The following is a 19,023-nucleotide window of genomic DNA, read 5'->3' as shown; positions in this document are numbered from 1 at the left end:
GGAGATGGAGAGAACTGAGCATAATTGTGGGCTGAAGATGAGCCTGTGAAGAGAGAGCTGAAGTTCCTTGCAAAGGCAGAAGGGGAGAATCAGAGCTCAGGGAGAAAGAACCCGGGCAAGAAGGGAAACGGCCACCTTCCTCCAGGACGCGAAGGGGATGCAAGTGGGCAGGGGAGTAAGCGGTGTACATATGAGATTGTTATGGATTTTGGAGGCAGAGGGAAGTTAAAGGAGTTTATAACTAGGGAACTCTGTTCTCTGAAGCAGAACCAAGGGCTTGAGAGGAGGGGTGTCGATTTCACATGGCAACTTGAGGGTATGGCAGAGAGTGCTGACAAGGCATGTGTCAGAGAACCACCCTTGTCTGGCACTGGGGTGAGGGACTTGGGTTTTCTTCAGGTCAGTGGCCTGGTTTCTCAGAGTGGAGAAAACCGATAGTTGGCCTGACCCAGGATTGGAATAAGGGCTGAGAGGTGAGGACATTGAGAGGCTTGACAATGGCATCACTGAGGTGGCTCCAGGCTGGGAAGTAAAGACAGGAAGAGCTTAAGAACTGGGCAGAACCAGAAAAGGGCCAGGCCTGAATGTTTTGATAAGACCCATGTGCAGATGTGGAGATGGAGTAAGTGTGGGAGCCCTTTCCCACCCCTGCTGAGGTTTCAGCCCCAGCTGAGTTGGTTAAGGACTTGCTCAGGGACCTGTCACATCACATTCTTCCCTGCAGGGCTGGTAAAAGCTGTTAACATCGCTGTGGACCTCATTGTGGCTCATTTTGGCACAAGCCGGGATCCCGGGGTGAAGGTAGGCAAGGAAATGTGGAGAGCTGAGCTCTGCCTGCAAGCCCTCACCTGTCCTGCGCTACCGTCTTCCCTTGCTGTCTTGCATTTAGAGCCCAGGGTTGGGTACTTAGGAATGGGGATGGCAAGAGGGGAACCATGAGGGCCCGCTACGAGAGGACCATGGTCAGGCCTGAGGGGGTTTCCTGCACTTCCCTACCACACCTACAGGCAAAGCTGGGAAACAGTTCTGTGAGCCCCAATGTGGGCCACCTGGTTCTGAAGTACTTGTGCCCTGCCGTCCGCGCCGTGCTGGAGGATGGGCTCAAGGCCTTTGTACTGGACGTCATCATCGGGCAGCGTAAGAACATGCCATGGAGTGTGGTTGAGGCTTCCACACAGCTAGGTAGGTGCTGGGTGCCAAGACAGGGACCCAGGGCTGAATTTAGGGTTCCAGAAATTGGTCATGTGACCTGCAACCCTGGCTTCCTCCCAGGCCCATCCACCAAGGTCCTGCATGGCCTCTACAACAAAGTCAGCCAATTCCCAGAGCTCACCAGTCATACCATGCGCTTCAACGCCTTCATCCTCGGCCTGCTCAAGTGAGTGCACAGAGCAGCAAGATCCCCTAAACAACTTGCCCTGCCCCCCACCCCCGGGCTCTGCCTGCACCAAGGAAACAACGCCCTGGACAGACAGAAAGGGTGGATCTGGAGGGTCCCCTCAGCCCGCTATGGCCTCTCAGTAGGTCACTGCCTTCCCACTGTGCCCATGACTCTGTCGCTGGTCACCAACGTGGTCTGCTTTTACAAATCTGTAATCTGGCTTATTTGGAAATTAGTTGGGTTTCTTAATTTCTCTGGACCTTGTAAACCCTGCTCCTCTCCATTCCAGCACTACTTCCAAATCCTGCTTGACCCTAAGTCCACCTTGGGACCCACATCCTAGTAACAGGCTTTCTCAGGTATGGGCCCAGGCCATTCCCTTTGGCCCTGAGCTGCCTGTACTTTCACACAGTAGCTGCCTTGATTTCTTAGGTCTACTGCAGGCTGACTCCACTCCAGGAGGAAACAATTGGCTTGTAAATCACATGTCCATCTCCCTCCACACATCCCCACTGACTTTCTGGAATTAGGTGAAATGAATCGTGCCATGGAAGGGCGTGTTCACCTATTCTTCCTGTGCCTGACCCCCTGGATCTGTCTCCTTATCTGGCTGTATTCACACAAGACTCAACTCTCTTCACCTGTCTCCCTACAGCATCCGGTCCCTGGAGTTCTGGTTTAATCACCTCTATAACCACGAAGGTAATGCACAGAACCCTGCAGGTCAAACTCAATGGGTCAGAATTCAGAGGCACAAAAGAGGAAGGAAGAGCTGTCTTTTCATTGCTGGAGGTGGGGAGGGGGACCACACAAGCGTTCATCCTCAGAGCCTCAGGCTTCCACCCAAGGCCTTCCCCAGCCTCTGCTTGAGTTAAAACCTTGGGCCAGGCATGGTGGCTCATGCCTGTAATCCCAGCACTTTGGGAGGCCGAGGCACGTGGGTCACCTGAGGTCAAGAGTTTGAGACTAGCCTGGGCAACATGGTGAAACCCCGTCTCTACTAAAAATTCAAAAATTAGCCGGCTGTGGTGGTGCATGCCTGTAGTCCCAGCTACTCGGGAGGCTGAGGCACGAGAATTGCTTGAATCTGAGAGGCAGAGGTTGCAGTGAGCCGAGATCATGCCACTGCACTCCAGCCTGGGCAACAGAGTGAGACTCAGTCTCAAAAAACAAAACAAAAAACCTTGGAGCCAGCAGGATACTCTAGCAGTCTGGGAGTTAGGGTGGCCAGGAATCCCTGCATCTCACTCCTCTAAACTCAGGGCCACCGCCTGGGGTTGGAGAGTTTAGGCACTGCACAGCTGTGGGCAGCAGCGTTTATACTTAGTACATGCAAGTTGACTAGTGCACAGCCTGCACCGCTGTCTGCAGCAGCTCTGCCCAGACAGAGCTGAAAGTGGTCTTTCAAAGTCCCACTTGGGCCAGGCTCTGGTTCTCTGTGTGGATCAGTCCCTCTCTCTTTTCCCCTAGACATCATCCAGACCCACTACCAGCCCTGGGGCTTCCTGAGTGCAGCTCATACCGTGTGTCCTGGCCTCTTTGAAGAGCTGCTGCTGCTGCTACAGCCCCTGGCCCTGCTGCCCTTCAGCCTCGACTTGCTGTTCCAGCACCGGCTGCTGCAAAGTGGGCAGCAGCAGCGGCAGCACAAGGAACTGCTGCGGGTGTCCCAGGACCTGCTGCTGTCTGCCCACTCCACACTGCAGCTGGCCCGGGCCCGGGGCCAGGAGGGCCCTGGAGACGTGGACAGGGCAGCCCAAGGGGAGCGGGTGAAGGGTGTGGGTGCCTCAGAAGGTGGAGAAGAGGAAGAAGAGGAGACAGAAGAGGTGGCAGAGGCAGCCGGGGGCTCAGGGCGTGCCAGGTGGGCCCGAGGTGGGCAGGCTGGCTGGTGGTACCAGCTCATGCAGAGCTCCCAGGTCTACATCGATGGCTCCATTGAGGGTTCCAGGTTCCCTCGTGGTAGCAGCAACAGCAGCAGCGAGAAAAAGAAAGGGGCAGGAGGTGGAGGACCTCCCCAGGCTCCACCACCCCGAGAGGGAGTAGTGGAGGGGGCTGAGGCCTGCCCTGCCTCTGAGGAGGCCCTGGGCCGGGAAAGGGGCTGGCCCTTCTGGATGGGGAGCCCCCCTGACTCTGTGCTGGCCGAGCTGAGGCGCAGTCGGGAGAGGGAAGGGCCCGCTGCCCCGCCAGCAGAAAATGAGGAAGGGGCCTCAGAGCCTTCACCTGGAGGCATCAAGTGGGGACACCTCTTTGGCTCCCGAAAAGCCCAGCGGGAGGCCCGGCCCACAAACAGGTGAGAGCCTGCCCATGGTAGGGATGGAGGGAGTAGGGAGCCTGCTGTAAGCCAGGGCACGGGCAGAGCCCATCCTGGGCAGAGCCTGAGTCCAGCTGCTGTCCCTAGGCTCCCCTCGGACTGGCTGAGCCTGGACAAGTCCATGTTCCAACTAGTGGCGCAGACAGTGGGTTCCCGCCGGGAGCCAGAGCCCAAGGAGAGCCTGCAGGAGCCACACTCCCCAGCCCTGCCCTCCAGTCCTCCGTGGTAAGCCTGGGGAAACAGAAGGGCTGAGGGGGGCGGGGGGCTTTTGAGGGGGTTTCTCTGACCTCCATGTGCTGTTTCCCCAGTGAGGTGCAGGCACTGTGCCACCACCTGGCCACTGGCCCTGGACAGCTGAGCTTCCACAAAGGAGACATCCTACGAGTGCTGGGGCGAGCTGGAGGAGACTGGCTGCGCTGCAGCCGTGGCCCTGACTCTGGCCTGGTGCCCCTGGCCTACGTGACATTGACCCCAACTCCAAGTCCAACCCCTGGAAGCAGCCAAAACTGAGGCCCTGTGCATGCTGGTGGCCTCAGGGACCCTCATAACCCCCAGACTCAGAGCCCGAGAGCCCTTCCCAAGCCACTGGCTTGGCTGCAGAGTAGACTGAGAGCTGGGGCCACGTATCCCTGTGCTGGCACCTGCTCCCTGTGCTCAGTGTTAATTACGCCCCCTTAACTGTCCCAGTGACCTCGTCCAGACCTCCACCCAGGAGAGGGACGGGACACAGCACTGGGCTGCCAGGATTCCCCTGGCCCGTCTGGGCCAACCCTTCCATGGGTGAAGACAAACAAGTCCCCCTGGAGGCAGGTGGCCCAGAAAGCCATCTACAGGGTTCCCTAGGCCAGGTGGAGATGAGGATGGGTAACAGTATTGGGGCCAGATCCCTAAGCCCCCCAGCTGTAAATAGGCTGTGGCCAGTGCCTGGTCATCAGAAGAGGGAGGAGGAGCCCAGGCGTCTGTTTATGTATTTATTTATTTATTTATTATACCTATTAATAAAAAAGGTGCTCAGCCTCCAGACCATTTTCTCTTTGTGTTCCCCCACCCTCCCACCCACCCACCTTTCTCCCTTCCAAAAGGATGGCTGGGATAGGATGAAAAGGGAAGGGAACTTGATGTCCAGGGGCCTAAGCCAAGAGCTGCTTCTGGAAGGTGCTGAGGCCCAGAGCATCATGGGTGAGATGGCCAAATGTGTGGCCAAACTGGAACTTATACCCTGTGTGGCCAAGAGAGTCTGTCACATGTAGCAAGTGGCATGGCAAAGCCATTTAATTCTCAGCCAGTTGGCTAGACCTCCAAACAGCCCTCTAAAATCTGGCCCTAATTCCCCACTGTGGGTAGCTACCTCGGTTTCCTTTTCTGCCTGATAATAAAGCTGAACCACATGATCTGAGCCCTCCCATATCTATCAGTTTCAACCCCCACAAACCACCCAACCCACCCCATACCCATACAAACATTCCAGTCCCCAAAGCCTCCCCAGGGGCTCTTCTCACCTGGCACGTAGCCCCCATAGTTAGGTAAAAGACCCAGGTTCTGAGGGTATGTTCTGGGAAGCGGGGGGAGATGTTTGGGGTCCTGGGCACTGCCTGGTGAGTGCTTCTGCCCAAATTCCTGCAGTGCCTGGTTGGTGAGCACAGGAAAGCTGGAGCCGAAGAGGAAGCGGGCGCGGGGCACATAGCCGGTGAAGCCTGAGGATGGGGACACTGAGCCAAGGCATCCTGGGGCCTCCCCATGCCTCTGATCCTGACCCCCCAGCTCTCACCTGACATGAAGAACTTCCGAGGGTCCCTGTCATCCATGGAGTAGGGAGAAGCCTGTGAGAGAAGCCCCTGTGCTCTCACACAATCTCCCAGGGAGGTGGAGCTGACAATCAAGTGCACATCCCCTGAACCCACAGCCACACTACTCATGCCGCCCCCACCGCCCGGACACACATTAAGGCCCCCACTCCCACCCCCTGCACTCCCCACCAGCTTCTTGGTCTCACTTGTTCCACCACCTCCAGTGTCAGCTCCTCCAGCTGCCCCTCCGGCTCTGGCACCTGGTCCTCCTCTGTGTCCTTTCTTCCCTTGGCCTCCTTTGGCAGCTCTTCACTCCCTTGCTTTTCATGCAAGTGAGTAAAGTCACTCAGAGCCTCGGCCCAGACCTGGCTGCAGTTCTTGGCAAAGATGAACTGTGCTCGGGGTACAAAACCTGGGCAGGCAGGGACAAGGAAGACTCGTTAGTGTTTGGAACACATGCTCCTGGGAGGGGCACCTGTGCATACCTGCGTACAAACCTGTGTACCCAGGGATCATGCTGGAGCTGAGCCTTTCTTGCCCACGCCTGAGAGGTAGACTCTCCCTGGGAACCTCAGGAGATCTTGGAGGCCGAATGGGAGGCAGAAGTGTGCGGTGGACAGGGGGCCAGGCTAGGCCAGGAGGGCCTCGAAGTAGCTGACCAGTCACCTGCCCATAGGTCTGGCCCATGCTGAACCGAAGTAGTGGGCAGTGTCCAGTGTACCTGCAGCACAGACTCTCCCACTCACCAGAATCGCCCTGCCCCGCCATCCCCAGAGGCAGAAGCAGAGACCTCTGAAGCCCTGATCTTTCTGGACTCAGCAGTGTATATATTTGGAGCAGGCATTTCTAAGTTCTCTGCCTGGGCTTTCAATCCTTCCTCTGCTGTTACCCTGTTCCCATGGAGAGAACAACACAAAGCTTTGGGGCAGACCCGGTGTCTCACTAGTCCCTTGCTTCTCCTTTTCCATCCAACACCATAAAGACCTCAGCCTCCCAAACCAACCTGTCCGCTTGGCCCCATGCTCTAAGCAGCTTAATTCCTCCACCCTATACCCCTACTACCAGCAGCAAGCAGGGAGCGCTAAGTGGGAGTCTTACCCTGGGATATAATGAGGGTTCTGAGGGTTGAGCCCTGGTATGAAGGTGCTGGCCACAGCCATGGGGAGCCGGGCATTTCCTTTTGTTTGCCTTTGAGCCAAGGCTCTGGTCTGTGTGTACCGTGTCCAGGGCTGTGGGGCTAGAGGAAGGAGGCGGGGCTAAGGAAGGAGAGAAGGGAGGGGTCACTCGTGTGAGGACAGCCAGGGCCAAGGCCGGCAGAACTGTAGAGCAGAGGCTAGCAGGTCTGTCTGTCCAGGACAAAGGTGGTCCCGCTCGTGGGGCAGGGCCCAAACCGAAGGAAGCCCTGAGGTGGGACGTGGGAGGTGAGGGAGCAGAAACCATTCGGGCCACTGAGCTCTGTCTCAGTGACTTCCTTCCTGAGCGCCTGCCTGAGAGGTGGACACTGTGTTCCTCATGAGTCTTCATCAAAGGAGATGGGGGACCTGGAGAAAGGATCTTTGAGGGAAGCCAGGGCCCAGAGGGGAGGTGAAAGAGGACAGGTGATGGGGGAAAAAAAAGGAACCTAGACACCTCTAGGGAGTAACATCGTTTATTTTCAATAATTTAACAAGAGTGGCTTACTGAATACCTGCTATAATCAGAGTCATCCGTTCAACAAATGAGCCAGGCTCTGCCAGGCTCCGGCCACAGTGGCCGAGTGTGCACTCTATGGGAGCCAGAAAAGCTGTGGGGGTTGAGGGAAGGAAACAGGATAAAGTTGTTGTAGGGGTGGGCGGTAACACTAGGGAGCAAGTTAGAATTTGTTAAAAAAATAAAATAAAATAAAAAATTTGGATTCTAAGAGAAGAAAAAGCACAGACCAGGAAGATGAGATCTCAGAGGAGGAGGAAACATGATTAAAACCCAACTCTGGGCCGGGTGCAGCCACGCTCACATCAACGTACTGAGGAGGCTGAGGTGGGAGGATCACTTGGGTCCGGGAGTTTCAGTCCAAACTGGGCAACACAGCCAGACCCCACCTCAAAAAACAAAACAAAACAAAAAGTTCTGGGGCTGGGTCAGGGCCAGGCTGAGGGCTCAGGGCCCATGTTTCTGAGGCAGAGCTCTGCTCCTCTCGCCACCTCCAGTGACCATGCCTGCGCTGACCAAGGACGGCACTGACATCCCAGGGGAATTACATAAGAGCACTGGGCTCCAAGGCACACATTTCATGTTCCTCACTGTTCTGCCAAGGACAGCCTTAGAATGTGTCATTTAGAGTTGTGGGGACTTACCTCACAGCTGAGGAAATATGTTAGAGTGAGGATGGGAGCCGAGGGGCAAGCCCAGAATAGCAGCAGCGTGTCAAGCTTAACAACCAGACTTGGGATTCTGTGACAGACACTATCACAGCTTATACCTATTCCTGACCCCCATTTCCTTTCTTCCAAGGAGCCAGAAACTTCATCAGGGAGGCTTGGAGAGCCAGCCTGGAGGAATGAGCTGGATTAGTCTAAGCATGGTCCCATGCTCCTTCCCCATGACCGCTTAGGCACGGGCTTCCAGCATTCTGGATAATATGAGGGGAAATCTGCTGGGGCAGGGGAGGGTCCTGGGAAAAGTTTCTTTGCTCTTAAAGAAAAGATTCACATCACATTAGAGCAAGCGAGAGAGACAGAGATGCACAAGACGAAACGATGTCCATTCCTGCCCCTAGACTTTTGGGGGATGTGAGGCTGGAATGCTGGCAGGCATGTGGAAGCCTTGTGGAAAGCTAACCTGGAGCCAAGTCCTGGACACATCAAGGGTGGATGGTAGAGGAGAAAGGCCAGGGTCCTGAGGGTAATGTAGAGCCATGGAATTAACCAGCCTTTTTATGTCAAATAGTAAATTTCATTATTAAGGCCACTTTAAGTTTTCTTTCACTTACAGCCAAAGGCATCATAACTTTAAAAAACAAAACAGCCAGGCACGGTGGCTCACACCCTTAATCCCAGCACTTTGGGAGCCCCAGGCAGGAGGATCACAAGGTCATGAGTTCGAGACCAGCCTGGCCAACATAGTGAAATCCTGTCTCTACTAAAAATACAAAAATTAGCCAAGCGTGGTGGTGGGCACCTGTAGTCCCAGCTACTCAGGAGGTTGAGGCAGGAGAATCACATGAACCCAGGAGGTGGAGCTTGCAGTGAGCTGAGATCGCACATTGCACTCCAGCTTGGGCAACAGAGTGAGACTCCGTCTCAAACACAAAACAAAACAAACAAAAAAACACCACTAGATCAAATCCTAGCTTCACCAGAGATATGGACTTTGTCCAAATTCATCTCATTGAGCCTCAGTTTTCTCATCTGTAAAATGGAAAAACTAACGTTACATCTCATAGAGTAGGATATCAGCTAGCTGAGATGATACACAATGAGCAATGACCCCAGCGTCTAGCTTACGGTAAGTGCTAACTAAATAGCAGTTCATGGCTAGCATTTGGCAGGAATGGGAGGAAGGAAAGGAGCTGGGAGCAGTCACAGATGTTAGAGGTTCAGGGGAAAGGTTCATGAAATTGAAAAAGGGAAAGGTTTGAATGGAAGTTGGGGTATAAATTAGGATGTAGGGACTAGAACACATTCTGCAGAAAAGACCATGGCAGTTAGAATCCGGGTATGCGTTAAAACACAAGTTAGGAAACAGATTAGGATTAGTCTTAGGTTTATGGCTTATGAAGAAACAGCTCTATCCAATTGGTAGAATGGCCTGTTACTATGATTGTTTCCATCTGAATAAAGAATATTTCTAGATCCCTGAAGGGTGTTCTAATCTGAGAAAGGAGTGGCGGGGCCAGCTGAGGCACCACAGGAATGCTTGCTGCCTCTGTGCCTCCTTCCAGGGACAGACATCACAGAAACACGACCACAACTTGCTCTGATGGGAGCTGCCACACCCAGTGGCCAGTGTTGGATGTGGCAGTGGAGAGAAAATGTTTAACTGGAGACAGCGCCCCACTCAGTCCACACAGCCTGCTGGGTCCCCACAATGGCAGCCTACAGCCTTCTGTTCTGCCTTTGATTCTGACCAGGAACTGCTATAAAATTTCATACAGATCCCAAATCAATCATTTGATTGTATGTCAACCCTAGGCAAGCATAAATCCCCTCTGCAAGGATGAATAAAAGAAAATCATAGGACCTTTGAAAAAATTCCTGAAATCAACAGTCCACCAAAATTGAAACAAGAATTGAATAAACTCCAAAAGATTACATGCAACACAATACCTTTTTTAGTTTAAAAAATACATGCAGATGCATAAAACTGCATAAAAAGGAAAGCAAGGGAATGATAAAAATGGGTTTCAAATGCTCACCTCAGATGGTGAGAAACAAAAGGGGTGGGAAAGGGGGAACCACATAGTTAGATGTATGTTATTGTCAAAGTTTCAGTTTTTGTTTGGGATGATGTTTTCAAAAATGCTTATAATGGGCCAGGTGCAGTGTCTCATGCCTGTAATCCCAACACCTGGGGAGGCCAAGGTGGGTAGATCACTTGAGGTCAGGAATTCGAGACCAGCCTGGCCAATATGGCAAAACCCCATCTCTACTAAACATACAAAAATTAGCCAGGTGTGGTGGCACACACCTGTAATCCCAGCTACTTGGGAGGCTGAGGCAGGAGAATCACTTGAACCAGGAGGCAGAGGTTGCAGTGAGCCGAGATCATGCCACTGCACTCCAGCCTGGGTGACAGAGCATGACTCTGTATCAAAAAAAAAAAATGCTTATAATGCATACATTATAACAAAGTATGAACTAATGATGAGAATGTGCCAAACCAAAGATTATGACAATTGAAATCTATACTTTTGAGGTCCAAAGAAGTATGGTGGAGGGAATCCAAGCAGAAATGACAAGGAATCATGGTATTTGGAGGGATCGAAGGAAAGGAAATGGCCTGGTCTCTATTCTACCTTTTTCTACCTTTTTGGTTTTTTTCTTTTTTTGAGATAGGGTCTCACTCTGTCACCTAAGCTGGAGTGCAGTGGCATGATCTCAGCTCACTACAACCTTCGCTTCCTGGGCTCAAGTGATCCTCCCACCTCAGCCTCCAGAGTAGCTGGGACTACAGGTGCATGCCACCACACCTGGCTAATTTTTGTTGTTTTTTTTTTTTTATAGAGATAGGGTTTCACCATGTCCAAGCTGGTCTTGAACTCCTGGGTTAAAGCGATCCACCCTCCTCAGCCTCCCAAAGTGCTGGAATTACAGGCGTGAGCCACCGCACCCAGCCTGGATTTTTTATGTATATAACACTCCTCAAATCCACAAGGATCAATATTCATTTATTCAGCCTACTTATTAAATATTTCTACTAGGCAGTTGCCTTATAGATCAATACAGACAATGCCTGACCTCAATGATCGAACCACTTTAAAGAAGAGACAGAGGTACAGAGAAAAGGAGAATAAAATAAATACCACAATGAAGATTTAAACAAAAACAACTGATCTTATAATAGGCCATGAAGAAAAATCTCAAAAATTCCAAGAAGCACAAATAAACCACATTTCCTCACACAAACACAATTTTAAAATTTTAAAATAGGCTAAACAAACAACCAACCTAACACTTAGACATTTAAAAATACTCCCTTGAGCTGGGTGTGGCGGTGCATTCCTGTAATCCCAGCTGCTTGGGAAGCTGAGGCGGGAGGATGGCTTGAGCCCAGAAATTTGAAGCTGTAGGGCGGCGCTATGATCCCATCTGTGAATAGCCACTGCACTCCAGCCCAGGCAACACAGCGAGACCCTGTCTCTTAAAGAAATAAAAATTAAAATTAAAAAAAAAAAAAAAAAAAACACCTTAACCCTTGGGGCAAAGAAAAAATTCCAGTTATACACAATTATTTATAAATAAATGAGAATTCAATCAAAGATGAATTCAGAGGCAACTTTTAGCCTCAAACACATACTGGCCTCATGATTAAGAATATAGACTTGATCCTGCTGGGTGTGGTGGCTCACACCTGTAATCCCAGCACTTTGGGAAGCCGAGGCAGGCGGATCACGAGGTCAGATCGAGACCATCCTGGCTAACACGGTGAAACCCCATCTCTACTAAAAATATAAAAAATTAGCTGGGCGTGGTGGCAGGTGCCTGTAGTCCCAGCTACTGGGGAGGCTGAGGCAGGAGAATGGCGTGAACCCGGGAGGTGGAGCTTGCAGTGAGCTGAGATCGCACCACTGCACTCCAGCCTGGGCGACAGAGAGAGATTCTGTCTCAAAAAATTAAAAAAAAAAAAAAAATATATATATATATATATATATATATATATAGGCTTGATCCTGGCTCCATCACTTATGAGCTGTACAACCTTGGGCAAGTTAGCAAACCTCTCTGTATCTCTTTTTCCCTCCTCTATAAAATGAAAATGCTAATAGTGTAAGGATTAACTTAAACGGTACAATAAAGCACAATAATAAATTAACTATCAATATCATTACTAACAAATGTTCTAGTGGGAGCTGCTCTAAGAAACAATTGCCTACTTTGGCTGGTCCAAGTAAAAGAAGAGAGCCAAGAGTGGAAGGAAGAGAGGATATCTTAAGAATGGATAGATTTCCTGAGTATCCAAGGAAGGAACTGTACACTGTACAGACTGCCATATAGCTAGGCCTCGTGAAACTGGAATTGAGAACATGAAAGTGAACAGGAGCTGAGGCAGCTATTTGCACTCTCACCCTGGGTCCAGGTGCTTCTCTCTGCACATCTGCTCAACTCCGTCTGTCTCTATCTGTCTCTCTCGCTCCCTTTTCTAAATGGACTTGTCACTATTAGTTTCTACTCCCTGATAACTCTGGTATGCATGTGTTTATCAGGAAATTTCTACACCCCACATCCCCCATCATCTCTACAACAGTGATTGCTTCAGCAGAGTGTGCTGCAGAATTACCCAGAGTTTCGATATCAAACCTATAGAAAAGTTGCAAGACAAATGTCACTTTTACCTGACTTACCAGTTGTTCACATTTTGCAACTCAGAAGTATAGTCTCCCATGCGTCCCAGAAGGAAGGAGAAACAGACACAGGTGAGCATCATCATCCTGACCTCACTCATCTCTCTTGGCCTGGCCTCACTGCAGATGAAGAGGCCACCACCTCAACCAGGCAGCTGGGGAGGGAGAAGGGCATGTGTGCAGACCATGATGGCTTCAGCAGGACAGGCTGCAGACAGACTAGCCAGGCAAATGAGTCTAAAAGCAACTAGCCAGCTAACTAAATTAACTAGCTAATAACTAAGCAGTCAATTCAAAAGGATAGAAAAAGAAGAACATCATAAAGCTAACAAATACAGGAGAATGAAACTGACAGAAACCAATAAATCAGAAAACAGAAAAACAATTGAACTGTTACAAGAGTTGTTTAAAACAACAACAAAACAAGCAAACTGCTGGCAAAGTTAGCCAAGAGAAAGACTATACAATACCCCTAACAGATTGAGGAAGTGGCTAAAAACAGGCACATAGGAATTTGTGGGGGGTTTTTTGTTCTGTTTTTGTTTTTGAGATGGAGTCTCACTCTGTCGCCAGGCTGGAGTGCAGTGGCGCCATCTCGGCTCACTGCAACCTCCGCCTCTGGGGTTCAAGCAATTCTCCTGCCTCAGCCTCCCAAGTAGCTAGAATTACAGGTATGCGCCACCACGCCCAGCTAATTTTTGTATTTTTAGTAGAGATGGGGTTTCACTATGTTGGCCAGGATGGTCTTGATCTCTTGACTTCGTGATCCACCTGCTTCGGCCTCCCAAAGTGCTGGGATTACAGGCATGAGCCACCGTGTCCAGCCAGGAATTCGTGTTTTAACTACAAAAGAATACTAGTGAAACTCTATATAAATAAACTAGAAAATGTCAATAAGATTGAATATTGTCTTGGAAAATATAAATCAAAATCAATTCAAAATGATGGAACATCTGAATAAAATAACAATAGAAAGAATTGGGCCAGGTGCAGTGACTCACATCTGTAATCCCAGCATTTTCGGAGGCCAAGGTTCAGGATTGCTTGAGCCCAGGAGTTCTAGACCAGCCTGGGAAACATAGTAAGACTTCATCTCTACAAAAAATTTTTTAAAAATCAGCCAGGCATGGTGGCGTGTAGTCCTAGCTACTCAGGATGCTGAGGTGAGAAAATCACCTCAGCCCAGGAAGCTGAGGCTGCGGTGAGCCATGATTGCATCACTGCACTCCAGCCTGGGTGACAGAAACCCTGTCTCAAAAAGAAAAAGAAAGAATGGAAAAAGTGGTCTAGTAGATGCCCCTACCAAAAGACCCACACTCCACTTGATTTACAAAATTAGCAAAAACTTAATTCAAGACAACAAATTCAATACCTAACAAACCTCACACAAGTTCTACAGATAAAAAATGCCACCAAATAAAACATCAAACTAGCAACAGCAAAAAAGCAGGATGCTTACTATCACTGTCATCTTTCCTCCAATTCATAGCAGATGCCAATAAAGGATCCCAGTCCCCTTTCTGAGATCTTCCAAGACTCTGCAAGACAGCATCTTTTGAGTGATTTCTGCCAAAGGTTCAGATGAGGGGAGTGGTGGCAAATGTTCTGCTCTTTATCACCCCTGAATTGACTGACAGCTCAGTAAGGGCAGAAACCATGTCTGTCTATCTTGTTCATAATTATATCCTCAGCATCAAGCACAAGTATCTGGCACATGGTATGAACTACACAAGTCTAGTAATATTGTAAAAGAATAATATACATTAAGACTAGTAGAGCCAAGTGTGGTAGCTCATGCCCATAATCCCAGCATTTTGGGAGGCCAAGGCAGGAGGATCACTTGAGCCCAGGAATATGAGACCAGCCTGGGCAACACAGTGAGACCTCATCTCTACTAAAAATAAAAAATCAGCCAGATGTGGTGGTGCATTCCTGCAGTCCCAGCTATTCAGGAGGCTGAGGTGGGAGGATTGCTTGAGCCCAGGAGGTCAAAGCTGCAGTGAGCCATGATTGTGCTACTGCATTCCAGTCTGGGAAACAGAGCGAGACCCTCAAAAAAAAAAAAAAAAAAAAAAAAAAAAGAGAGAGACTAGTAGGATTTATTCCAGAACTACCACAGTGATTAAACTAGAAAATTTCTTAGTGCAATTAACATATGATAAACCAAAGGATATAAAAGCCATTTGATCACCCTGGCAGATATTGGAAAGGTATTTTATAAAACTAAATATCCACTTGTGATTCTCCTTAAAAAGGACTTTTAGTAAACCAGGAATATAAACATGATAAAGAATATTTGAAATGAATAGCCAATATCAAACTATATCCAGAAGAAACATCAGAGAGAGGACTGGGAAATAAATCTTATCTGTTGTACCAAATCAAATCAGCTATAGTCACTTATGGGAATGTTACTGGGGAGCTTCTGAAACAGGGCCATAGCTTAGCAGGAAAAGGTACTAAGAAGGATTAACTATGTTTGTTTGCCATGGGCATAAGATGAATGCCAGCATGTCGGATTCATAGTCCTTCACTTTATAAAAGTCAGAACCAAGACAAGAATGCTCATTATCACCTTTACTATTCAAAGTTACTATAGGCAATGCATAAAACAAAAATAATTAATAAGAACCATAAATATTAGAAAGAAAGAAAAGAATCATCATCGGCCTAACTACAAAATCCTGAGAAGCAATTGAAGAACAATGAGAACTAATAAGAGTACTGTAAGATGCTTATTACCTGAAAAATATATTCAAATATCAATAGCTTTATTAGGCAGCATTACCAGTTAGATGACACACTGGAGGACTTCCACTTCCAGCATTATGGCAGATAGTTCAGAAGATTATCTGCAGCAATCAACTATATATTACACAGGTCATGTGAGGTGTTGCAGCTCTCACAAAGAAAGGAGTCTTCAAGAACATACCTTCCCCTCAAAAATAACACAAAACAAAAACAATAAAATGTAAGGACAGGTGTGGTGGCTCATGCCTGTAATCCCAGCACTGTGGGAGGCCAAGGCAGGCGGAACATTTGAGGTCAGGAGTTCAAGACCAGCCTGGCCAACATGGTGAAACCCTGTCTCTACTAAAAATGCAAAAATTAGCTAGGGGTGGTGGCACATGTCTGTAATCTCAGCTACTGGGGAGGCTGAGGCAGGAGAATTGTGTGAACCTGGGAGGTGGAAGTTGCAGTGAGCCGAGACCATGCCACTGCACTCCAGCCTGGGTGACAGAGTGAGACACTGTCTCAAAGGAAAAAAAAAAAAAAAAAGGTCGAACTCATAGAAGCAGAGCAGAATGGCCATTACCAGAAGCTATGGAGAGACAGAAAGGGGGAGGTAGTCATCAAAGGGTGCAAAGTTTTGGTTATGCAAGAGGAGTAGGTCCTAGACATCTACTGCACAACATTGTGCTTAGAGCCTATAGTTAATAATATCGTATTATTATAAAATTTTTTAAAATTATACTGAAAAATGTATATTTAAAAATTTGCTAACAGGGTAGATTTTTTTTCCATTATGCTCTTCTAAGATACTAATAAACCATAAGATGGTAGATCTTATATTAAGTGTTCTTATCACTAAATAAATTGGGCAGGAGGAAACTTTTGGAGATGATGGATATGTTTACGGCATTGACTATAGTGCTGGTTTCATGGTTCTATACTTACCTCCAAGTTCAAGCTGTATACACTAAATATGTATTGTAAGTCCTCAGTATTGTCAATAGGTTCTTGGAAATTGCAACTTTCAGAGAAATGATGTGAAATGATGGGTACGAAAGTTTACTGTACATGAGGAGAGCATGCAAACTCCATATAGACAGTGGTCCTGGCCTGAATCAACCTTTTTTTCCCCCTGGCCAGGTGCAACGGCTCACGCCTGTAATCCCCGTACTTTAGGAGGCTGAGGTGGAAGGATCACTTGAGCCCAGGGGTTCAAGACCAGCCTAGGCAAGATGGGGAGACCCCCCTCTACAAAAATAAAAAATAAAATTTAAAAAATTAATTTAATTAAAATTAATTATCTGGACTAATTAGCCGGGCAGGGTGGTACACACCTGTAGTCCCAGCTACTCAGGAGGCTGAGGTGGGAGGACCATTTGAGCCCAGGAGCTTGAGGCTGTAAGTGAGCTATGATCACACCGCCACACTGCAGTCTGGGTGACAGAGACCCGGTCTCTATAAAAATAAAAAGTTTAAAAAATGATAAAAATAAAATATTTTTTCATATCAATGTTATAAAGAAACAACAGTGAGTGAAACATCATTTGAGAACCTGCTGTACAACTTTTTGTATGTCAATAAAGTGATTTTTAAAAAAGGGAAATCATCAGAGGCCAAAAACTAGGCAAAGGATAGAAGGCACTTTTGGCTTAATGGCATTGGCCAAGCCACACAAACTTGGAGGTTCATTTTCACAGGTTCATGAAGTACCGAGAAAAGGTACTTCAGTGACCACCCAAGATGGAGAGTCTAACAGAAAATTTTTCCTGCATAAAACTGGCATGCATCATGTTATGCCCCTTTAGTCTTTTTTTTCTTTTTCTTTGAGATGGAGTCTCATTCTGTCACCCAGGCTGGAGGGCAGTGGTGCAATCTCGGCTCACTGCAACCTCCGCCTCCTGGGTTCAAGCAATTCTCATGCTTCAGCCACCTCAGTAGCTGGGATTACAGGCGCCGCCACTACACCCAGCTAATTTTTGTATTTACTTTAGTAGAGACTAACTTTCACCATGTTGGCCAGGCTGGTCTCAAACTCCTGACCTCAAGTGACCCGCCTGTCTTGGCCTCCCAAAGTGCTGGGATTATACACATGAGTCACTGCACCCCACCTTGCCCCTAGAAATCCATCTGCCCCCCAAATCCTTCCTCAGGGGACTACAAAGAAAACTGCCTATCTCAAAACTTGGTACCAAGTGAAAAAGGGGGACATATTTCCCCTAAAACTTCATAACTACAAGCTGGCTCATGCGTGATTTGCAGATGGAATTCACTCTACCTGAGTAGTCTGAAATACTATCAAGATAATGAGGTAGGAGGTGGGACTGGACTCCAGAGGCAGGGCTCAGCAGCGGACCAAATTGAGGACTAGCTAAAACAGGGATGGGGCAGAAGTGGTTTTCCATATGACACGGCCATCAGTGTGCTATGTCAGTTTACCATTGCCATGGCAACACCCAGAAGTTACCACCCCTTTCCACGGCAATGACCCAATGAACTGGAAGTTACCACCCTTTACATACAGAAATTACTGCATAGTCCACCCCTTAATTTGCATGTAGTTAAAAGTGGGTATAAATCTGAATGCAGCACTGCCTCTGAGCTGCTGCTCTGAGCATACAGCCTATGGGACAGCCCTGCTCCACAAGGACCAGTACCTCTGCAGGTTTATTAGGATCTTGGAAGAGCATAATGGGAAAAGAAAGATGTACTCTGTTACCAAATTTTTTAAGTATACACTGCTGCTTCAATAAAAGTTGCTGTCTAACACCACTGGCTCATCCTTAGATTTTCTTTCCTGGGCAAAGCTAAGAACCTCCCAAGGCTAAGCCCCAATTTGGGGGCTCACCTGCCCTCCCATCATCTGGTGATCAATGAAAGGAAAAAGACAATGAGCAAGAGGCAGCAAGTCAGTGGAGACGGTGGCAGTCAGCAGACAGGTGAGATGGTGAGACAGCAGAAACGGTGGCAATCAGCGGTCAGTGGAGAGGTGACGACTATGAGAGACAGCAACTGGGAAGACAGTGAGAGACTGACAAGACCAAGCAGAGACAGCGAGAGACCGCAAAGCGGTCTGTGATCAAGGCTGCAAGAGCTATAACACTGCGGCTGTAACAATAAAGAGCTGCTAACACTAACCAAAGGCTCTTTTCAGAGCCATCATTTTCCCTGGCAGGCGGCAGGGCCAAGCAGACACACTAATGGCCATAATGTCACTGCCTCATGTGAGCTCTGACCATGGCAGGCCAGTGGGTTACCAGTCCCTATGCTTGCCCCCTGTGTGACAGCTGAGCCCACCCAAGCTGGGGGGTCCTGGAGGGACCTTCACCAGGGTCCCATATGAAAGACTGGCTGGTGCCATTTGGCTCCTATGGATGGGTAAGTGTCCCTTCTTCCCCTACTCCATAACATCTAGTGAGCTGGGGAATAAAAAGCCTTCGGCTAAGTGGTTAAAAGTCCCCCACAGTTTGAGTGCCCTGAGGCACATTCTTGTGACCTCTTCCCCGTGCTTTCTTCTCTGACTCCATATTATTGTTCCACCAATCATTTTATTTTTATTTCGAGTCCAAAAATTTACGTTTCATTTGAAGCGTTATGTTTCCTTTTGACTTTCTGTTAACTGTGTTTGAGCAATTGTTTAAGGCTGGATGTTTAGTTGTGCTCTGTTGCGTCAACTCTGGGACACCAGAGTCACATTGTTCTATGACCCCAACTTGGTCTTGGGTTCACTGTTGGCCACTCCCTTGGTGCCCCCAGGTTTTTGGCATTTGGTGAGGGG

The 19,023-nt window shown here is 48.7% G+C and overlaps 2 protein-coding genes across 7 annotated transcripts in view; one reads left to right on the top strand and one right to left on the bottom strand.

Moving 5' to 3' along the window:
* RUSC2 (RUN and SH3 domain containing 2) overlaps positions 1–4,710 on the top strand; it is a 75,116-nt gene extending 70,406 nt beyond the window's left edge. For both annotated transcript variants that reach the window (XM_034967390.3, XM_034967389.4), the window contains exons 6-12: positions 725–801; positions 1,008–1,182; positions 1,273–1,378; positions 2,037–2,083; positions 2,852–3,668; positions 3,777–3,914; positions 3,998–4,710. In XM_034967390.3, the coding sequence (XP_034823281.1) occupies positions 725–801; positions 1,008–1,182; positions 1,273–1,378; positions 2,037–2,083; positions 2,852–3,668; positions 3,777–3,914; positions 3,998–4,199 (1,562 nt within the window). In that variant the 3' untranslated portion in view covers positions 4,200–4,710. The remainder of the gene's footprint in view (positions 1–724; positions 802–1,007; positions 1,183–1,272; positions 1,379–2,036; positions 2,084–2,851; positions 3,669–3,776; positions 3,915–3,997) is intronic.
* Positions 4,650–19,023, bottom strand: part of CIMIP2B (ciliary microtubule inner protein 2B) — a 43,872-nt gene continuing 29,498 nt past the window's right edge. For 2 of the 5 annotated variants that reach the window (XM_063594412.1, XM_055092055.2), the window contains exons 2-7: positions 6,575–11,313; positions 5,974–6,197; positions 5,683–5,888; positions 5,458–5,509; positions 5,189–5,337; positions 4,650–4,908 (exon numbers count right to left, since the gene is read on the bottom strand). In XM_063594412.1, coding sequence (XP_063450482.1) covers positions 4,669–4,908; positions 5,189–5,337; positions 5,458–5,509; positions 5,683–5,888; positions 5,974–6,197; positions 6,575–6,636 — 933 coding nt within the window. In that variant the 5' untranslated portion in view covers positions 6,637–11,313 and the 3' untranslated portion in view covers positions 4,650–4,668. Of the gene's footprint in view, positions 4,909–5,188; positions 5,384–5,457; positions 5,510–5,682; positions 5,889–5,973; positions 6,198–6,574; positions 11,314–19,023 lie in introns of all 5 variants that reach the window. The other 3 variants (XM_063594410.1, XM_063594413.1, XM_063594411.1) reach the window with 3 other exon arrangements.

This window comes from Pan paniscus, chromosome 11 (genome assembly GCF_029289425.2).
Source record: "Pan paniscus chromosome 11, NHGRI_mPanPan1-v2.0_pri, whole genome shotgun sequence".
Taxonomy (NCBI): domain Eukaryota; kingdom Metazoa; phylum Chordata; class Mammalia; order Primates; family Hominidae; genus Pan; species Pan paniscus.
This window is presented reverse-complemented; position numbering and strand designations above follow the sequence as displayed.